Source organism: Sander vitreus, chromosome 3 (assembly GCF_031162955.1).
Source record: "Sander vitreus isolate 19-12246 chromosome 3, sanVit1, whole genome shotgun sequence".
Classification (NCBI taxonomy): domain Eukaryota; kingdom Metazoa; phylum Chordata; class Actinopteri; order Perciformes; family Percidae; genus Sander; species Sander vitreus.
In genome coordinates, this window is record NC_135857.1 from 6365785 (window position 1) to 6388262 (window position 22478).

At 40.6% G+C, this 22478-nt stretch overlaps 1 protein-coding gene across 3 annotated transcripts in view; it reads right to left on the reverse strand.

The window, feature by feature from the left end:
- The window catches only part of LOC144515200 (vascular endothelial zinc finger 1-like), a 42495-nt gene that overhangs the window by 12795 nt on the left and 7222 nt on the right, over window positions 1-22478 (reverse strand). For all 3 annotated transcript variants that reach the window (XM_078245825.1, XM_078245824.1, XM_078245823.1), the window contains exon 2: window positions 3171-3925. In XM_078245825.1, coding sequence (XP_078101951.1) covers window positions 3171-3925 — 755 coding nt within the window. The remainder of the gene's footprint in view (window positions 1-3170; window positions 3926-22478) is intronic.

The window sequence follows — 22478 nt, forward strand, 5'->3', positions numbered from 1 at the left end:
CTTTGGGGTCAAGTGTAGTCTATCCAAGCCCATGTCCCGGATGTGGAAGCCTGGAATACTGAATATAATGATATTCCATTATATTTTGTATTTTGAATTGTTACCTGCCACCAGAATTTTGTGATTTCCTTGCTATAAATATAGCCATTTTTACAATAAATTGGTGCCTAAAAATCATTATTAGGATCCCCAAAACACGGATTAAAACACTTTAAAGAACGAATAAAGATTTATAACAAACATTAACAAGAATTAAAATTTAGATAGCATTAGTTCAATATGATTAAACAGGAGTTGGGAGGACACTTTGACTGAGATTTATAACAACATGTAATTGTCTGTATGGATCATATGGTTTTAAGTAGGGGTGTGCAAAAAAAAAAAAAAATCGCTTCACTTTCGTATCGCGATTCTAGCTCTACAGATTCAAAATCGATTCATAGAATTCCAAAAATTCTCATTTTGTAATGGCGTATATACACTATTGTCCTGAAATGAGTTTAGCTCGCCATTCCCATAGATGGTGCTGCGTCGAATTCACAATGACGCCTGGGCACTTGTTATAATAAAAAGAACGAGTGCAGCAGAAGTAGTTTAGTCAATTCAGAATTCAGAATTATTTAACCTGCTCCATCCTCATTGAAGGCGAGAGTTTGGGCACATTTCGGCTTTTATAACCTTGAGGGGAAGACGGAACTTGATAGGAATCATACTATATGCTGGCTTTGCAAAGCGAAAGTTAAGTATTTTGGAAAAACCACACTCTTGAGAACTCACACGGTGTGCCATCACCCAGAGATTAACATTAAAGACGTGGACAAACAACCTAAAGTACCTAACATGCCAGTCAACTAACGCACTCTTTCAATGCTCTAAACTCCCACCGAACTCTGAAGAAAAGCTCTTTTTATTTAACAGTAGAGATGCACCGATTACAATTTTCTAGTCTGATTCCGTTTTCCGATTTTCTTTGAGTTAGGCCAGCCGATTTATTTCGATTATCGATTTATTTTCTATCTTTTCTTTAATAGAACATTTTGCACAGAACATTTTTTGAACAGATAATGGATCACTATAAAATACTATATAAATTACTCCTGGTGTGGGAAATTCACACACATCTAAAAGTGCAATGTTAGAACCATTTCCTTCTTTTCACATCCAATATCTATAATATAGACATAATAATGTGATTTGGGTTTTTGGTGTCGTCCCTCCATGCCCTACTTTTTCCTTGCAGGTGTTGCATATTGCAAACTTTTTATGTTCTGCACACACGCTGAAGATTTTCCAAATGGATGACATGTTGCAGGTTAATTCATGAGGTTCCCTACATGTGCGAGAATAGCGCGGACACGCGCTTCACACCACGAGCGGGTACGCGTGACACACGGCGAAAAAGTCGTCCTTGAGAACTGTAACTTGTATAACTTATGTTGTCAGTTAATTGCAGCATTGACCGGCATGAAATCGGCATATGTCAGACTGACCTGCCGGTCATGGCCGAGCACGTGAAAACCGGCCAATTCCGGTCACCGGCCGGTCTATCGGTGCATCTCTATTTAACAGTTTTATTTTATACTTGAATTAAATGTATTTGAAAGCTGGCCAAAGCTTGGCACTTCTGGCAGTCTTTAGTTGCAAAAGTTTTTATTTTTGTATGAAGACATATACAGTAATATCAAACTACATTTAATTTGTTGCGTTTCTTTTCTTTTAAATTTTATGTTTACTGCAAACAAATGGGAAAAGTAACTACATTTACATACTGTGAATCATTTTTTGTTAAATCGAGAATCGTTTTTGAATCGAAAATCGATTTTTGAATCGAATCTTGAGCCTAAAAATCTATATCGAATCGTGACATTTTCTGAATTGTGCACCCCTAGTTTTAAGGTTAAGTTCTTAATATAGGCCTATATAACATTTGGGCTCCAGGTATTCAGGTATTTTATCTGCTGAACCATAAAATGTATTTGACAAACCAACCACTTAATTGATGAAGCACATTAAGACTACACGTCAGCTCTATCATCTTTTATTCTGGATTGTTTAATATGTAAATAGGTATTTCTTTAAAATATCTGTATGTTATATAGTCATTTTTTTCTATAAATAGTTCATAAACCTTTGTTTGACTAGTTTATTACTGAACCCAGGCATCACATCCTGCTCCACCCACCACCACAAGTAAGTTCTCAACCTGCGGGAAACATAGCAGTGTAAGAAATTAATAATTATTTGATTTTATAGGATAAAGAGGCCCAAATTGTAGACAAAAGGAAACGTTTGTGAGAGGAGAGGGGTTTTATTTGTCTGGCACGTAAAATAAATAAATAAAATAACATAATGTTATATGAATATGATGAATAGGTTTGGGATTATTTTTAAAACTGAAATTATTATTTTTTATTAAAGAGGTAAAGAGGTACTGTTAACGTTGGGTACCGGCACCATATTTCAAGGTACCGGTAAAAATGTGAATGGTACCCAACCCTAAATACGCTACATGGTAACATTCAGCATACACACGGTTTGTGTACACAGCGACACAAACGGTGTCAGACACACACACAATGCATGTGCGGTGGAGAAAGAAAGAGAAAAAGAGAGAGGGAGGTGTGTTGTCAGCGAGTATGAAGTTAGGAGTAACGTTACAGTCTGTGAACGTTACAGTCTGTGAACAGTTTATCTGTCGGTCAATAAATGCTACAACTCCTCAAGACCCCGTGTTCCTGTGTCTTGTGTGCTACCTGCTGGTTAAAGTGAAGGTGGTTAGCAATCACGGAGCTACACTGTATCAGGGGGGGGAAAAAGTGTGCGACTCCTACATTGTTACCACCAATCCATGCAGATAGGTTGGTGATGTCTGAAGACACATTTTGAAAGGTAGGTTTGCACTTTATTAATCCCAATAGGGAAATCATCGGTTTGCTTTTGTTAATTATTTTTATTGTTAAAATAAAAAAACAACTTAATTCCTTTGTCCTTTGTAGTTTTTTTTTTTTAAAGAAGAACAAAACATTTTTTTTTAAATTAGGCGTTATTTTTAGGACATACCACTCAGCCCTATTTTCAACTTTTTTTTATAGTGTCTTATTCGATATGGTAGGCATTTTAAATTTCATCAAATACAGTCCTCAAAAAGTTAAAAAATGATGTTCACATACCTGGAGAAGCCCTTGCCACAGACAGAGCAAATGTAAGGCTTGTGAACTCCACCATCATGGGAGCGGACATGGTATGTCATGCGATCCTTCCTCTTGAACCTCTGCTGGCAGATGGGACACTCAAACGGCTTCTCATCAGAGTGCGACAGCTTGTGGCGGTTGAGATGGTACACATCTCGGAAGGCCTTACCACACATGTCACAACCATGATTCTTTTTCACTGGTTTGGGTGGCTTCTTAGGGATGCTCTGCTGCTGTTGGTGTTGCATTGGGGTCATGATGCTGGTGCCTGTGGATGTTGACGTTGTGGCTGTAGTCAGGATACCAGCTACTGTAGTAATGTATGAAGGATTTCCACTATTCTCACGTGGTACAGTGGATATGAGTGGCACCATGGTGGGGGCTGTTTGTGTCTTCTTAGGCCGCGAAACCATCTTAATGCCAGTATGGCAAGACTCGTGCCGTCGGAGGTGGTAGCTGTCCCGGAAAGCCTTGTTGCAGTAGCCACAGATAAAAGGGGTCTTTGATTTGGGCTCCTTTTTGACCACGGCAACTGGAGGCCCTCCACATCCTCCTCCCCCAGTCCCACTAGCCACATTGTCTTTAAGAAGTTCTGCAGCACTGACAGGGGGTTTCTGGTCCAAGGGAATAGGCAGCACCGGTTTCTGGTCAGGCGGCTCCGTTCCAGAACTGAGCAAAGGCAAGAGGCTGTTTCCGGCTACTTGGTGCTGGTGATGCAGAGCCTCATTGGCCTGCTGTAATGAGAAAGTAAAATTATGTTAATACACATCAGTGAACAACATATGACGTAGTGATGGCCACATGAAGCCTTGTGAACCATTTTATTTATTTAATGAGGCTGCCAGATGGCGGTTTTGGTTAAAAGAAAAAGGCTAAAGGAATGGCAATTCAGTGTAATTTCAACACACTGTTGAACAGACAGCACCATCTAGTGGGCCCAGAAAATAAAGAAAATGGTTTACATAGCTTCATGCAGCTTTAATTGGCCATTACTACTATGAAGCAAAGGACCAACAAAATGGGAAGGGGGAAGTGTTTCTGCTCCAGTGTAAAATATTAGCCATTAAAACAGCAGAAATAACATTTATATCTTGGTTTCAACAAACTCTTCTCTCCAGATATAAAAAAACACTGTTACTTTTAGTGTTTTCCAAACATTGATTTATTTGTGGCAGGCTGCCACAATATCAACGTATGGACATACATATTGATTTTCTATGTTTTTTACTATTAAATGGGTAAAATCGTATTGCTCGGCAGTAAAGTGCTGTCAGAAAGTGTCAGACACTGCTCTGCTAACATACATTAAAGTTAATCACGTTGCCATATTGCTTATTACCAATGTAATATGGCGGTACAGGTTGGTAATGTAGGTAGGGCTGTGCAATCAGTCAAATTTTTTATCGTGATTACGGCTCCTAACAATCACAAAAAAAAGAGTCATCGAGGAAAACGATTATTTAGCACATTACGCGGTGTTTCCCCTATATACATTCGGTCCGCCGCTGAAGGAGCGATTGTCGCTGCTCCTTCAGTGTTTTAAAAAATGTCATGAAGTCGTTATTACATGACTGCAGAGTTGCTGCTCCACAAACTCAAGAGAACAGTCATCCGCTCTCTCTCCCCTTTGAGGGTGGGCAACTGGAACAGTGACAGGACGTCGTCACTCGCAAAGTCTGTCTGCATCAGAGGGCAATGCAGACATGTAAGTGGCACTGTAATGAGGCACCGAAATCCACGTTGCTATTTCGTTCGGTAGATACCGGGCACCGGTGCGCCGTTAACATGAACATGCGCTGTTAACGTGAACAGAAAATTGCGTGGAAAGTGGTCGCACAACAACTGAAATGGCATACTCCTTCATAGTATCCTTCAACAAAGGAGGAATGTAGCACAATATGGATGCACAATATGGATGTATTAGCAGCAATGTAGCACAATATGGATGTGAACGCAGTTATAATTAGCCTATGTGACAATAAAATTAGTTTTGGTTAAAATCCACAAATAGTCGTGATAATTAATCGTGATCTCAATACTGATCAAAATAATCGTGATTATCATTTTGGCCATAATCGTGCAGCCCTACTATATGGATTTTTTTTCAAAGAAGCGTTCTCTCTTCGCGTCTCTAACATAACCTATCTCGCCCAAGTGAGGGAGCGGTACCGCAGTGTGTGGCAAATGTTGCAGCCGATTTTGTGACGAAACCAAATACTACAGCACTGCCGAGGTCTATCAACACAGCTCCGCCAACCGGAAGTACATGAAAGCGGGTGTTAAGACCGTAAACAAAGAGAGGAGAGCTAATATCAGCTATCACTTCGCAGCATATTCCTCGCCAACGTACGGTCTTTAGCAAACAAAATGGATGAACCTCGGCTGCAGATCACCACTCGTAAATGTATTATAGACTGCGACATCATGATTTTCACGGAAACATGGTAACAGTGCTGTGCAACAGCATCTGTTGTGCATACATAAGTGTAGATGACGTTACCTACCCTAGAGGTCGACCGATATGGGTTTTCTCTGGCCGATGCCGATCTTTAGAAATCAGGGTCAGCCGATGGCCGATAAATGCTGCCGATTTATTTTGGCTGATATTTGGCCGATATGTGCTTGTTTTTAAACCTCTATTTGAAAGATAAAATGTAACACTAATATACACAGAATTTCTCAACAAAAACATTTAATGAACACTTCACCAATCTACACTTGTATACTTCAATTAAAAATGTATAATGTAAAAACATACTGTATATTGTATAATGTATGAAAAATATATTAAATAAAACGAAACAGGTAAGAAGAAAATAAACTTTGTCAAATAAACCTTTCAATGAAAAAATAAAGTTTAGTGCACTTAGCAGCATTTACTAAACTTCTGAGAATACAAATCTGCAAGCTTCACAGAAAGTGACATGTTATTATTAATCTCAACACTATTTCCTCCTAACTCTTGTTGAATCACATAAGACTAGGGCAATCTAAAGTTAATTCTTGTTCACCTGTTTGTTAGATCATTGTTCATTTGTTGAAGTGTTTTATCTGTGTTTTGGGGATCCCACTGTTACATGTACACATCATGTCCTGTTGCACTCATTAGGATATTATCTGAGCAGATAAGTTGTCATTCAAACTCTCTTAGTTGAAATTTAAAACTCGTCCAGCCAATTTAATAAAATTAAGGGTTTTATTCGTGCTCGAGTCCATAGATGCAGTTAATGGATAGAGGCACGGAGAACTGAAGGCTCTGTTAGCAACGATTAGCTCCGTTAGCGGTTAGCTCCAGTTAGCTCCGTTATAGGAGTGGATGAGACTGCCACGGACAGGGGTAACAACCAGACTCTGATAAATGACATTTGGGGAGCTTCCACAGCGGTGTGGCCGCAGTGTTTTGTACAGTTTTAGTAGTACAAAAGGTACAAGGCAAGAACACCAGCAATATGCTACTTCTAATGGTAGCGTCTGAGCCTGAAGTGACTGTGCAAGACACACGGCGCAAGAATTCACGAGGGGAGGGGCTGGAGGCAGCTGCTCTGGGTGCGCTGTAAAAAAATGTCGCCTATTCATGTTTTTAACACTAGGCTGCCCGCAGATGCGCCTGCCTATTAATCGGCTTGATATACTGGGATATTGGCCGATGCCGATTATGTAAAAAAATGCCACAAATCGGTTGGCACCATTCAAATAAGATAAGAACTTTATAGATCCCACACCAGGGAAATTCACTTAAAAAAAACACAAGCAAGGGAAAGTAAAAAAAAAGCAAGCAAGGGAAAAGAAAAAAGTGATTGAGTGATTAATAAAAATGAAAGAACCAGACAAAAACAAATATTTTATAAATCTTTCACCTATGTACGGGATAATAAAACACAACATTGTTGACAATAACACAAGGTTCTAGACCTAGCCACTTAATTTTGCACTCAACGTGCACCAGATTGATGCATGCAACTTTAAAATGCACAAAAAATTATTTAGGGAGAGTATGCCCCCTAGAGGGTGAAAATTCCTGTTGGCTATTTTTTATATCGCAATATATATTGCGGAAAAAAGAAATATTGCAATATTGTGCACCTAATCGATACTGGCAAATACTATTTCTATTATCTATTATTTAGGGGGGTTTGAATGTCAAAAAGTACAGGCTTATCTGCTAATGTTGGCTACCGACCGTTACCTTGAAAATAGAGATGCACGGATTGACCGGCCAGTGACCAGAATTGGCTGATTCTCACGTCATCGGCCATGACCGGCGACCTGCCGGTCAGTCTGACATATTCCAATTTTATGCCGGTCAAATTCACTCGAGTGCCACATGATTTACATTGCGCAACATCAGCACCACACATGCAGGATTTCCGCTATATGCGTGTAGCACCGGCGCACTGCCGCTCAATCAGCTGTTTATGAAATGTCATAAAGTCGTAATTATACACGGCTCTGCAGAGCTGTCCGCTCTACTGATCTCAGGCGAACACTCAGCCACTCTCTCTCCCCTCTGAGGCTGAACAACTGGAACATGAAAACCGCACTCACGCGGGTACTGTGATATATGACAGCTAGTTTATTGGAAAATAGCGTTGGGCACACTGACTTTGATGAATTTACTGTTTATCAGACCACAGATAAGACAAGACGCTATCGTTAGCAAACGCTGTGGTCCCTCTGCGTCTGACGCCCCGCTGGCCGCTGTAGGAGACACAGTATTAAACAAAAAAAGAAAGAAAAAAGAGACGTATTTCCCCGACACGCTGTATTAACGTTACTGTTTAAAACGCTTTCAAGGTTAGTGGGGATGCATACAATAGCAAAGCTATGGCGTTCTTACAGCAGGGCTGTAGAACCCTATTGTTTTTCTACTGATTTTTAGGGGTCCAAGCCCGAGTCTGCCAGAACGGGCAATAGCAAAGCTATGCCGTTCTTACAGCAGGGCTGTAGAACCCTATTGTTTTTCTACTGATTATTCATTATTTTTTTATTTTTAGGGGTCTAAGCCCAAGTACGGGCAATAGCAAAGATATGCCGTTCGCACAGCAGGGCTGTAGAACCCTATTGTTTTTCTACTGATTATTCTTCTTCTCCGCCTAAAACTCCAACTACAGCCTAAACCGTACATGGTGGGGGGTTGGCATTTTCAGGAATGGTCCAGAACTCCGCAAGGACCTCAGGCGCAACAATTCACCCACTTCCACCACTATAGCAGAAAAAACGCATTTTGCCCTATAACTCCCACACCGTACATTCAAAAACCATACATCCACGCGTTCCCTGGATACAACTGAATCACGTGATATAGGCCACGCCCATTTTCGCTTAAACATTTGTGTGTGAAAAATCTCGATTTATCAAAAACCTACTTTTCGAACTCCTCCTAGACCGTGCGACCGATCGGCACAAAATTTGGCAGGTAGCATCTCCAGATGGGCCGGACAAAAAGTTAATAAAAAGAATTTTGATAGGATAAAAATTGCGCATATTACGCACAAACAAATTTGTGTAGCTAACCATGAATACACTAACTTTGCCATATCTCGGCTGAAATAAATGCCATCAACGGCAAACTTTAGATTCTTGTTTGACATGACCCTCTGAAGGTCCCCCACACGTTTTACTAAAATTGGTCACTAGGGGGCACTACAAGTACAAAAAGTTTATATCTCATGAACTGCTCATCCGATTTTTACACAATTTGTTGGGTACCATCTAGGGCCACTCCTGACGCCAACCCTAGAGTGGGGTACTGAGGGGTCAAGGTGGGCGTGGCCTATGGGACCCACGTCTAAATTTACTACTTACACTAACGTGAACAACTTTAAATTTACAGGGTAGATAGACAATGGGTCATGGACCACACCTACCACACCTTTAACTCCCACATTACACATTAAAAATCCTTACATCCACGTGTTCCTTGAATCAAGCTGAATCACATGATATAGGCCACGCCCATTTCTACTTAAATTTCTTTCTGCAATATCGCGCAATACCAACTTCTTCGAACTCCGTGTGACGGATCAGCATGAAACCTGGTACGTAGCATCTCCAGATGGACGTGACCAAAAGTTACCCAAGGAATTTTTCTACGTTAAAGTATTCGCATTTGACGACCAAACAAATTTTCCTAGCTAGCTACCACACACGTATCATATCATATCTCGACCAAATTAAATGTTGTCAGCAAGGAACTTGAACATCCCACTACGATGCTCTGTACCAAATTTGGCAAAGATCGGCCTTTAGGGGGCACTATAAGCAACGTTTATTTGTTTTGGCCAATAACGCAATGCATTTAAATGGGAAATTTGCAATTGCAATATATCTGCCACAGTAAATGCAATCAACACAAAACTTGTGATGCTAGTTCGGCATGCCGCTCTGAGGCTCTCTACTAAATTTGGCGAAGATCGGCGATTAGGGGGCGCTATAATCAACGTAGATGTGTTTTGGCCCTGTTACTCTAAGGGCTCTACTATTTGCAATGGGAATGTACCACAGACCTTGCAGCTCACACTTCTCAATATTTACTGATGTTTGCCTCCTACTGTTAGGTTTTGGTTGTCACTTTTGCGTGCTCCTTTGGTTTTTTACAATAAACAAACTTCTTAAGCCACCTGACAAAGTTTCTACAACCTTCACAGTTGACGAATGCAACTCTTTTCTCTCACTTTTTCAATCCAAAAATCAACACCATTCATAGGCGTCGATACCGTGCAATTAAACATTGCAGTTATAGTGTGATTGGTTATGTTGGTGTCATTGATTCTTAAATTTCCCACGAAGCACCCACGGAGGAAAACATAAATCAGCGCCTATGACGCCATTTGCAACAACTTGACCACCTCCCCTGCTCCTTTAACCACCACACCTGCCTCCACCCTCTCGGTCACTCTCTCATTTCTCTCTGCTGTCGCCCGCGGTCAGGGGGGTTAAGAAGTTTACTGTAGAGAATTGTTAAAGGTAGTCTGTATATGCATCGAGGTGAACTGTTGACCGCTACGTTTGCAACAGATGTGTGTTAACTTCCCACACCAGGAGCAATTTATATAGTTCTATTTTATAGTGATCGATTATCTATTCAAAAAATTTTCTATGTTCTATGTTAAATGTAAAATTTTCTATTAAAGAAAAGATAGAAAATAAATATTTGTGTGTGCTCGGCTGGTCAAACTCAATGAAAAATCGGAATCGGCCTAGAAAATTGTAATCGGTGCATCTCTACTTGAAACCATCCAGCGAATAGACGGTACCGTAGGGTGATTTAACGTCACCGCTCATTTTACACACAGTTTAACAACAAAACGCTGAGTGAACATTACTAGCTACGGTTTTCATGTTGGTTTTGAGCGGCATGCACCCTTACTAACCGGAGGAATACAGCGTCTCCTGTAGCGGAGAATCAAAGGCACCGTCACCGCAGCGTTCGCTTCTTCTCTCATCTGGGATCTGATAAACTGTAAATTCATCAAATTCAGTGTACACAATGCTATTTTCCAATAAACTGTTGCAGTCATATTTCACGGGACCCGCGTTGAGTGCGGATTTCATGTTGCGGCTTTCGTCGCCGTTTGTCATTTTGCCTAAGATTGAGTGACAAGTAGTACTCGCCCTGTTTATTTTGTTGCCATGACTTCGCCAGTGATGACTAGGGCTGTGTATTGGCAAGAATCTGGCGATACGTATCACTTCTTTTAAGTATAATTTAAGAAAAAAAAAAAAAAAAAAAAGAAAAAAAAAGAAATGATGTGCATAAAAGTCAAAGAAGTTTAGGTAAACAATTCAGTACACAGAAAATCAAACTGCCAGTTTGGGATTGTAGTTCACAGGTTCTTAGTGAGCAAATCTTTATATGCTAAAGTAGGCCAAAGTTCAGCCATAGCTACATTGTTAGCTTCTAGCAAAAGTTAGAAAAATACTGCCATCTAGCAGTAGGGCGTTTAAACACAACATAAACATGAACCACTGTTTTACATGAATATTTTTGCAAAAAACAACAACGATATTGCGTTTTTGAAAATCGATACAGCATTGATTTTTTCTTACACCACTAGTGATGACGTCCTGTCACTGTTCCAGTTGCTCAGCCTAAGGGGAGAGAGAGCGGATGACAGTTCACTTGAGTTCAGTAGAGCACACGGCTCTGTAGAGTCGTGTAATTACGACTTTGACTTTTCATAAACAGCTGAAGGAGCGGCGGTGCACGGAAATCATGTGCGTCTGCCCTATTTCTGATACCGTGGTGGCAGAAATTTTACCGTGGCCGACCGCGGTGGTAATATCAACATAGAGGAAACACGGGACAGTATTTATAACCAGTCTCGAGTCCCCAGTGTTTGAGTCCAAGTCGAATCATCAAGGTTGAGTCTGTGTTGAATTCTAAGACTGCCTACATTTCTCCACTCTGGCACCTTTAAAGAGCTGATATACTAATAAAAGAGGGTCTACATTAAACAAAAATGACACCACTGTCATGATTGCAAAGGGAGTTTATTTACTGACTTTTTTCTAAACAAAATTTATCGGTGCTCTTTCCAGCATTGGATGTAAAATCCGTGTAGGCGAACATCACGATCCGGGGCGCATCTCTCTTCGTTTTCCAAATGTGAACATGTAAGTAGGGAGCCCGCGAATCATGCACTACAGTTGCAAATATCAATATCAATTCCTTTGTTACGTGAGTAGTGAAAGTAATAGCGACATTGCAAAAAAAAAAAAAATAATCACTGAAGCTATCGTTATTTACATGTCATCTTCAATGCGCCCGTATTCACTCGTAGAGGAACCTGGCTTCAAGTATTTCCTGCATGTACTTGAACCTCGTTACAACATGCCATCCCATCCACATATAGGCAAACTGTAGTCCCTTCCATATACAATCAAACACGGACGTTGATGGAGCACGAGTTGTCACCTGCACCCTCCGTTTCACTAACGACTGATGGTTGGACTTTGCGTGCTACAGAAAGCTATCTCACGGTAACTGCTCATTTTATTGACTGAGTGGGAAATGAAATCGTCAGTGCTACAGACGCGGCCCCTGTATGAGCAGCAAAGCACTCACCTAGCTGAGAAGCTACAGGAGGTCGTGGCAAAGTGGAAACTAGAGAGGCCTGGAACAACTATTTCAGTGACCACAGACAATGCAAAAAACATTGTTATTGCCGTCAGAGAAGCAGGGCTGGGTCTGCATGTAGCATGCTTTGCCCATACCCTAAACTATCCGCACAAAAAGCATTGGCAGTCAACCAGGTATCTCGATTATTAGGAAAAATCTGAAAGACGTTGTTTCAGATGTTTTGGAGTGTAAACAGGTGACCCTCGGCTTGCCAAAACACTGCCTCATACATGATGCGTCGACACACTGGAACTCCAGCTATGAAATGGTAGAGCGCTATCTGGAACAGCAAGATGCCATTTACTCTGCATTAACAGACAAGTCAGTAAAGAACAAGGACGCCTCACATCTGTCAGATCAGGAGGTGAGCTTCACAGAGTGTGTGGTTAAGATTATGAAACCTTTGAAGACCAAACAACACCGTCTGTTTCAATGATCCTACCACTCAAAACAATGATAATGAGGTCTGCGGAACGAAATGACGACAATGCTCCATCGTTAGGAAATGAAGCATGCCATCAAAGACAACATGCAAATCCAATACATTGACCCAGATCTCCAGGATTTCTTAAATAAATGCACTGCATTGGACCCAAGGTTCAAATTGCTCCCTCACTTGGATCCTCCCTGTCACCAGAAAGTCTTTGAAGATCTCATCACAGAAGTTCTGAGCAGAACAGAGCAGGTATGTATTTAATGCTAAGGTTGTTTTTTTATTTGATTGATTTTTCCTCACTTCTGTCATGTCTTAACTGAACATATTGTTACAGGGTTCGCTGATAAAACCCTATCATTTACTGTTGTCTTTGTTGTATAATACTGCAGACTGAGACCACAGAGACACCACAGGACAGGCCATCAACTTCACAGGCTACTTCCTTACCAGAGATGCCAGAGTCTGAGACATCATCATCCCCACCTCCTCCAAAGAAGTCAGCCATGGCAGAAGTCTTTGGCTCCCTCTTTGCAACTGGTCAGAGGAGCCATTCTGATTTGAAGCAGAAGGTGAAGGAGGAGGTATATGCCTACGTAGCCAAGGAAAGCACTTCCGTGGAATCCGACCCGCTTGGCTGGTGGAAGTCCAATTAAATAATATTTCTAAATCTAGCCAAGTTGTTATTTTCTTTTATATTTTATAGGAGATGATGTACCACTTTTTTTTTTTTTTTTTTTAACTTCACCCATCAGAAATATGGACTATGGGACAGTTTGTTTACCACAGCAAGCTGTGGTATAAATACATTTAACTGTAATGTGGTAATACAAAACAAATTTACTCCTTAATCTTTATTCTGAAGTAGAGATGTTCCGATACCGATACCAGTATCGGTATCGGCTCCGATACTGCCTAAAACGCTGGTATCGGGAAGTACTGGAGTTTATGCACCGATCCGATACCACGTAATAAAGCCCTAAAGAAAAAATACGTTAAAGTAGTTTATTTATGTTCTTTTTCCGTTATAACTGACTGTCAAACTGGATAATAAAAGAACGTTCTGTGGCATTCATGTTTTACAAAGAGTTTAACCTGAGCCAGACTGACAACAAAGATAGAAATCATATCACATCCATACAGGGATAGTATACGGTTCTTAAAACATAATAAAATATATGACACTAGTATCGGATTGGTACTCGGTATCGGCCGATACGCAAGTTCAGGTATCGGAATCGGTATCGGGAAGCAAAAAATGGTATCGGACCATCTCTATTCTGAAGTTACCAAATTTGCCAGTTGTCAAAGGTATGCCTGTTGCACTTAATAACAAGAATACTTCCTTTTATCTTGTGGGGGAAGGTCTTGCCCAAGTAGAATTTGTTGTTGTTGTTGTTGTTGTTATAATATGTAATTTGCACTTTCATAAATAAGAGATGCTGTATTTTCAGTTTTATAGCTGATTGTCTTATTTTGTTTACAAGTTACGGATGGAGTGTGGAGATGATGTGGGGTACTGTTTACATCTTACTTTATACACTTAAGGCTGTTGCAGCTAGCTCAGGGGATATACTGTATGACACTAGGTGGTACAGCCTGCACAATTCACAATAAAAAAAAAAACAACTGCCTTCTGTATTTTTGTTTTGCCTTTCCCTCCATTATACCGAACCGAACCGTGATGTCTGAACCGAGGTATGAACCAAACCGTGACTTCTGTGTACCGTTACCACCACCCCTAGTGTGTGTGCAAGCGTCAGTCGCGGGGGGAACGGAGCTGCAGCCCCACCCGCTGCAGCTAGCTGACAGGATTGAAACGGCAGCAACTTTAGAGTGAAAAATCGTTACAGCGTTCATTGATGTTAAAATGTTTAAGGTCTGAAATGTTTTGCACAGTCTTTCGCTGTACGTTTTGTTGGTAATGTGAGATGTTCGAGTCACATATACGTCTCGTCTTCATATCACAAACAAGGAAATGATCAACCCGTTCTCACTCCCGCTTGGTCATTGGCTCTCAGAGTGCACGTGGGACTGCTGGGATTGGTTGAAGTCGCAGGAAACTTCAGGTTATTGGTCAAATTTGCGGAAAAGTTGCGGTGATTGGTCAAAATTGCGAGTCGCACCAAATTCGTGGTGATTGGTTGAATTCGCCAATCAGTCTACTCACATGTTTATGAACACACACATGGATGTATGACTTACAGACCGCAGCTAGTACAATTTACAATACCCACCATGTATTCTTCTCAGCCACTTTCACTGCTAACTCCAAAATGAAACCTAGCGGTCTAGTCGGCACATGATTGGCTGATCCCTGCCATTACACAGATGATGAGGCTTTTGTCTCAGTCAAATACACAACAGCATTGCACACACCTAGGGTTGGGTACCGTTTGGATTTTTATGATTCCAATGCCGAACCGGTATTTTTAAAACGATTCCGATTCCTAAACCGATTCTTGAAAAACTCAAAAAAAAAAATCAAAGAAAGGCTCTTTTATGGAATTTTTCTTTTATTGAAAATGATTTAAATTTAACAATATATTAACGTTTTAAAGTACTTAAATAAATAATAAGTTAACCTAAGTCACCTAACACATAACTACAATAATTTAACAACTAACAGTTACACTATTAACAAGTAACAACAAAATAAAGGTTGTTGAGTTGGTATGCCAACCACCTTCAAACTTTAGCAGTTCTTTTGCAGAACAATTACCATATTTGCCTTCTCTGGCAAGATAAGACACCTCTCCTGACTTATGGCATGTCCTGCACAGGAGAAAACTCTCTGAGGGGCCATCCACACAGAGACGCTTTTTGGTGCAATGATCCTCCAATGATCATTTGGGCCCGTCGTCCACACAAATCCAGTAAACGCACTGCCTGAAAACAAACTTTTTTGAAACCTGGTCCCAGGGTGAAAAAATTCGAAAACGGCTCCCCTTTGGCTTCGTTTGGGCAGCGAAGCCGCATACTTATCGTATCGATGATGTCATCGCCACACCCCTCGACCTCTTACCCACGGCCACTGACACACATGACTGCAGTGAAGCTATAAGCGAGCATATCCCATCTCCATGGTCAAACAGGCTCACTTCATCTAAATACTTGTCTAAATAAATGTCTCTGCTCCCTGACACTTCCCTCTGCTCTGCCGGTCCTGGATTCTACACAAGATGTATCGTTATGTAGCTAACGTTAAACATCGCTAAAGCAGCTACGTTAGCTGCTATGGTTATCTGTTTATAAAGTGGAAGTAGACAACTTATCAACTAGCTAGCTAATCTGTCTGCTTATCAACTCCTTGAACGGATTATAGTAACTTTTAGCACGGCTTATTGTAGAAAGGCACATCATACAATGTAAACAAAGACACTTTTTCTTGCGGAAGCCTTTATAAGACAAGTAGTGGTGAAAAGTTATTATAGTCCATGGATGTATTAAGAGAACATTAGTCTAGCTAGTCATGTTATGATGGGAAGTGGAAGTGACAATGCTCTTCTTCTCAGTTTTTTGGTGAATTTCTGTAGCAGAAACAGCGCCGCCTATAGGCCTGGAATATGAAGTAGCGCGTTGAGTCATTTACAAATGGATCCGTTTGGACGCAACTATTCTTGAAACGAATCCAGGGAAGAGGGGTAAAAAAAAGATAATTTTGGTACTTGTGGACGTGGCCTCAGATGGTGTTCAAGAGGCCTGTACACACAGGTATGAGTTTGAAAGGGCAGACAATTTGGGGATGCCGTCCCGCTTCCCCCACCACCAGGGCTGGACTAGGACAAAAAATTGGCCCTGGCATTTTTGGCCCAGGTGGCCCACACCCACCGTGATTAGTCAGACCCATTCCCCTGCAGACAGTCCTCTTAAAATATGCATGCATTCTATTATATGAGTTGCCTAGTGTTTTGCGTTCATGTGATCATTTTGGATCCTTCAAGAGGGGTCCCAAGACTTATCTGTTGATCTTACCCTTAAATAATTCATTCATTCATAGAGTTATGATTTGTATATTTATGGTATTTTTATTATTGATATTTAATATTGTATTGCCATCATTGGTATTATTACTAATTTGCTTAATATTGGCTTAGCAACTTTAAAAACCGTTTACTGTTAATTTTAACAACTGTAAAAAGTGTCTGCTAAATACAATAACCATAACCCTTCCCAAAAGCTACAATAAAGCTGAGAGTAGTATATGCCCTGGAAAAGAGCACCAATACAAGATAAGCTAATTAAGCAATTCAAGGAACACTGATGCTTGTATCAACACTGATTTTATAGATCACACAGACTTTTCAGCTACCCAACAGGCCAACCGCTAGAATTTTCAATGTAAGCTTAAGCAGTTAGGTTACCTGACAGCCACTAACTTTAACTGCTTGTTGTCGTTATGACGTGAGGCGCACGCATGCGTTTGTGTGGTGGTCGTTAACGTAAAATGAGCGGTGACGTTAAATCACCCTACGGTACCGTCTATTTGCTGGATTGTTTCAAGGTAACGGTCGGCAGCTAACATTAAAGCAGATAAGCCCATACACTGATAAGTTAAAGTCCAATAAGTACTTTATTAAACCGTATGAATGTGTGTCCCAGCCCAGGATAGGAAATTAACTAACAATGTAAAGATCAACAAGCCACTGACAATGACACATACGTTCATATTTGATTCATTCAATAAATTAGTATTTTGTGTCTTAAATCCACCAGCCGTTTTCATATTATACCAACATTTGCAGCATCCTGAGCCTTTTTGGTAAGGTTCCTAGGAAATCTCAGCCCAGAGTAATTCATTAATAGTAATAATTATTATTCTACCCAAAACAAGTTTCCTTTTTAATTTATTTTTTTATTTTTAAGAACTATACAAAAAAAGAAAACAACTCGTGTTATGGTGCACATTCACCAGTGTTGTTGTTGTTGTGGTGCGCATAGGCTACTCCTGATTTTGTCAGTCATCTCTTATATGCAGTGGCATAACGAGCCAACACCGGGCCCTTATGCAGGATTATCAAGGCGGGCCCCCCTACTACAGCACGTGATGACGGCGCAATGTCCACGAGTAGGCTACTATCAATAGGACAGGATAGGATCATAGAGACACAGTAATTCCTGTTTTCACCTTTTATGAGGCAACAAAAAAAAAAAAAAAATGGCTGGTAAAAAGTCACTGTGTCAGGTGGATTTAAAAATCCACCTGCCACAGTGGCTGGTGGTCAAAAAAGTTAACTTCATGCCCTGGATGAGAGGGTGCAGTGTTTCCTCTTGATTTTATTGTGGCGGCCTATCATCAGAAACAGGGCAGACACACAATGTAGTCGCGGTTGCCTTTTAAATGATCCTGCCGACATAATGCATAATGTTGACTGCCGCTCACATTTCAATTTAACAAGTAGAACTATTCAGAGGTTATTGGGCCCGTCCAGTTAAACTCAACATACTGTTGTGTTAATGTAGTTTATTGTCAAAACGTTTGCTTTCTTCCGAGTCACCGCGGGAGATGGCTTTGAAATGCAGACACTAAAATCAAGGTAAGAAATAAATAACTAAGGCTAACATTACAAGAAACATAAACAGGCTAGCTAGCTAACTGTTATTGATCTCACAACGTGACTTTTTGCCCAAAGACAGCGTTGTGGAGAGTAAAACGGGAGACTAGAAAAAGGCGTTCAGGTAGTGTGTTGTTAGGATGACTACAGTAAATCATAGGCTCCTGTTATTTAAAAGATTTTCAACGTAATGGCTCAATAGTTAAATGATTTCGACATAATTGGATGGCCTGCAGCTTCAAGTTCAATTCGTTTGGATACAAGCGTTACATTTTGGAAGATAGACGGGATTCTGAACAGTGATGCCCGCGCTGCGAAGGAGCATCTCGCTGCAGCCCGCGGGATGACATCAAGCCCCGCCCACATCCAAGTCAGCCATTTTTTGTTTGTTTACGGCACGCCTACTATATGCCACAATGCAAAGCACCGCAACAATCACAACAACCGCGGATTGCCGTTGTAGACAACTGGAAACTTTTGACATTTGTTCGTCTGCTATTTCATCACTAAATTCACTTCTGAGCTCCACAAGAGAGCGCGGGCGTAACGTAACAAGCTCGCTGACTGGGCTGATACTCACACACAGCGGCCATGGAGCAGGCACAGGCGAGGGAGATCAACATCTGACAGGGCAGACTGTGCTTGACAGGTGGCATTAAGCATCAGTTAGCATTTTAGGTGGTAAAATGGGAGATTCGTATAGAGTGAAAAGGGGTCTTGAAGAAGGAAGGCTCGCATACCCACACTATGCCATACCCATTCGACGGAACTTGATTGGGGGATGGGAAATGGAGGAATTATATACGAACCGTGCACTCATTGCCTGATATGATTGTTTGACTGTTTTCCAGATAGTCATCAAAATCCTGGAGGGCGAAGGTCTGTCCAGACTACAAGGTGTTTTGGATTAATTAGCTGATTAGAGTGTGACACCTTGAGCCCACAATATTGCATGAGTCTATATATTAGTTTCACCTTTTAAGTTGAATTACTGACAAATTAACTTTTGCACGATATTCAAATTTTTCGAGTTTATGCTTCTGGTTCACCTGTTGTTAATTGGGGAAAGATACCGCTACGCTCCTTACTGTAAGTAAGTAGGCTACAATAAAACCTAAAAGTAAATACGTATCAATAGCCACTCACCTGTCTACAGGAATACACATGTAGGAAGCGATATATTTCAATCTGATCTGTCTGGGCAGTCCACTCTCGTCCACCGCGCTGTTTACACAAACACAGCTCTACTCTAAATAGCAAATTTTGACAAACAAGCTAAAACAAAAGTTGTCGGTTTGTCGTCTAACTGTTTCTTAGTTGCCACAAATCTTGAAATTTAGACAAATTCTTGTAAACTTAACTATTGGCTAAACTAACCATCCTCTCTGCTGGAGCATTTATGGATGTATTATAAGACCGTTCGGACAGACCAGCCCCCACTGCTAAAAAAAATCCTAAAGGAAATACTGTTGAAGATTTAATGCTTGAAAGTTATAACGAAGTTTATGAGTGGAGGTTGCAGTGCCGCCTTCGAGAGGAAGTGTGTCGTCCACGGCACACTGTAACCAAAGAGGTTAAGCCATGCAAACACATAATTATCATGACAACATAAAGCACTGACAAATAACCCTGGTGTAAACATTAATATGAAAGTCAGTAACAAATCCCAAACTAAAGTGCAAAATGCAGAAATATGAAAACAAATCTGACCTAAGTAATTTCCACGTGCCGTTTTGAAGTATGTTCATATTGAGTTAACCTTTCAAACATTTCAGTTAGTGATCCTTGCCAAAATTACACACAAGAGCCGGTACTTCGGTACCAAATCAGTACCAAAATTATGAAAACGTGACGGTACTCGTTCTGCAGTACCGTAGCTACCGTATCTGGGGTAGAAATTCTTTAGGACCTGAAGGGGGCAGTATAAGCATAGTTGGGTTGTAGTCTGACACTAATTGCTGGAGAAGACTAACGCCAACCAGCACAGAAAAACGGAACGCCTCATCTCCGTTGCTGTGTATGAAGGCTTGACCGCAGTCAGCCTTTGGCTTTACCGTAACATATCTACAGCAACAGCTTTCCCGACTTAACCTGGAGCTCGCAAACCGAAAGTAAAGTCTGTTTCTCTCTGCCGTTATCTATCAGAGCCTAACGTTAGCTCTGATAGCTGACATTAGCTAACTTTAGCGCTTGTTTAGCAGAGCTCTATAACATCAGTTAAGTTAACCTCAACCAGACCGGATCTATGTGAAAAAACAATGGCAGAGAGAACCAGACTAACTAAACATGCTCGTCTGGGAATTCCACGTTAACTCATGGAAGACGTTACCGTACGCTGGCTGTGTGGTGATGCCAGGCTTCAGAGCAGCAGGTTGTGGGTCCATAAGATCATAATATGTTTTCTTCCTGATTACATGTAATCCATTCCACACCAAAACAGTGACAGAGTTAAAAAAAAGAGTGACATGAGACTGTCCCAAACCCCCTCAAATGTTTAAATAAAGGAATTAAAAGTAATGTACTTTTTATTTTATACACCGTGGTAGTGACTTTGGCATCAAGTATCGTGTACTTTTGGTGGTATCGGTACAGACTACTCGATTTTTGGTTTCGTAACATCCCTAGTTGCTTGTGTTACTATCTGGGGTTTGGGTGTCGCCTTTTAAGGGATAAGACGAGGACTGTGTGTCGGCGCTGTTCAGCAGTTGTTGGGTATGTGAGTGGAAATACATTTAATGCGCATATCCGACGCCATCACCCAGATGTGTCAATCACTGGAACGAGACAAAAAAAACTGTCCAACTTCTCCTCCCTACAGTGCTTGACCAGCCTTTAGATACAAATAATTAAAGGGAGAAGAGCTTGGATGTTAAACAAATAGCTTATTCATTATTTTACCTACTGTTAAAAAAAAGCAAATACAGGCTACTCTTTTTGCACATGCTCTGTTTACTTTAAGTTTTTATTTTTGTATTCCTCCTGAAAGTGACTTTATTTTGTTGTTGGATTGATAGCCTACATCTGGCTTCAGGTTGCACTAAGAATTCATTTTACTTGAGCAGTGCAGTGTTAAACAATTTTAATAAATAGAGATTTGAACCTTATTGAAATTTGATGTGTAAATTGTTAATAATTGAGCAATGGGAAAATAATCGCTAATTGAAAAATTCATCGTTAGATTAGTCGACTAATCGAAAAAATAATTGCTAGATTAATCGTTTAAAAAATAATCATTTGGGACAGCCCTAATGAAAGTCAGAAACAAATCACACAAACTAAAGTGCAGATTGCAGAAATATAAAAACAAATGTGGCTTTACCACACTTAGTAGTATTTAGATTATTTAATTATTATTTACTGTAATAAACATATGTAAACATGTGTATTGCACTTTTTAAAGGGGTGATAGAATGATTATATAGGGTATTTCACACTGTTCCTTAAGGTCTCCTAATAGGGTATGTAACATTGGTTGGGCTGAAAATGACCCCAGTGCTATTCTATGGGCCCTTAAGTACCCTGTGAATATGGCCCTATTTAGAACAAGAGGAGACGAGACAGCAGGTCTCATATTTCAGACACTGCAACGTTATACATTGTTTGTATGCTATTTCGTTATTAAATTCACTTATGAGACTTTTTTATGCGAGAAATCAACTATATAAAGCTCAAATATGGGCCGTTTTACGAAAATTGATGGCTAATTGCAAATTTGGTAAGAACTGGACTACCGGGGCTCGGGGCTCCGTGGCTGCCAGCTGCCAGCATAACTATCGTATATTTACAGTTTGAATTTCATCACGGCATGTATATCACAGCTACCCTAAGGTCTTACAAAGCTAACACTTGTGTCCAATTTCAATTTAATGCATTTCTGTGAATTTGAGGGGTTTCATTAGCTGCTAGTGTCCCTTCAATCCTATGGGTAAAGATCGCGGCTAGCTAGCTACACTTTCGACATGAGTACATTTACACTTTGAATTTCGTCACGCCACTTATATTACAGCTACCCTAAGGTCTTACAAAGCTAACACTTGTGTCCGATATCAATTTAATGCATTTTTGTGAATTTCAGAGGTCTCGTTCGGAGGAGGCTAGCTAGCTCTCATTGATAGAGCTCCAACCAGCTCACCACGGGCACTATCAATGAGACTTGCTGACAACAGGCGTTTATTTCC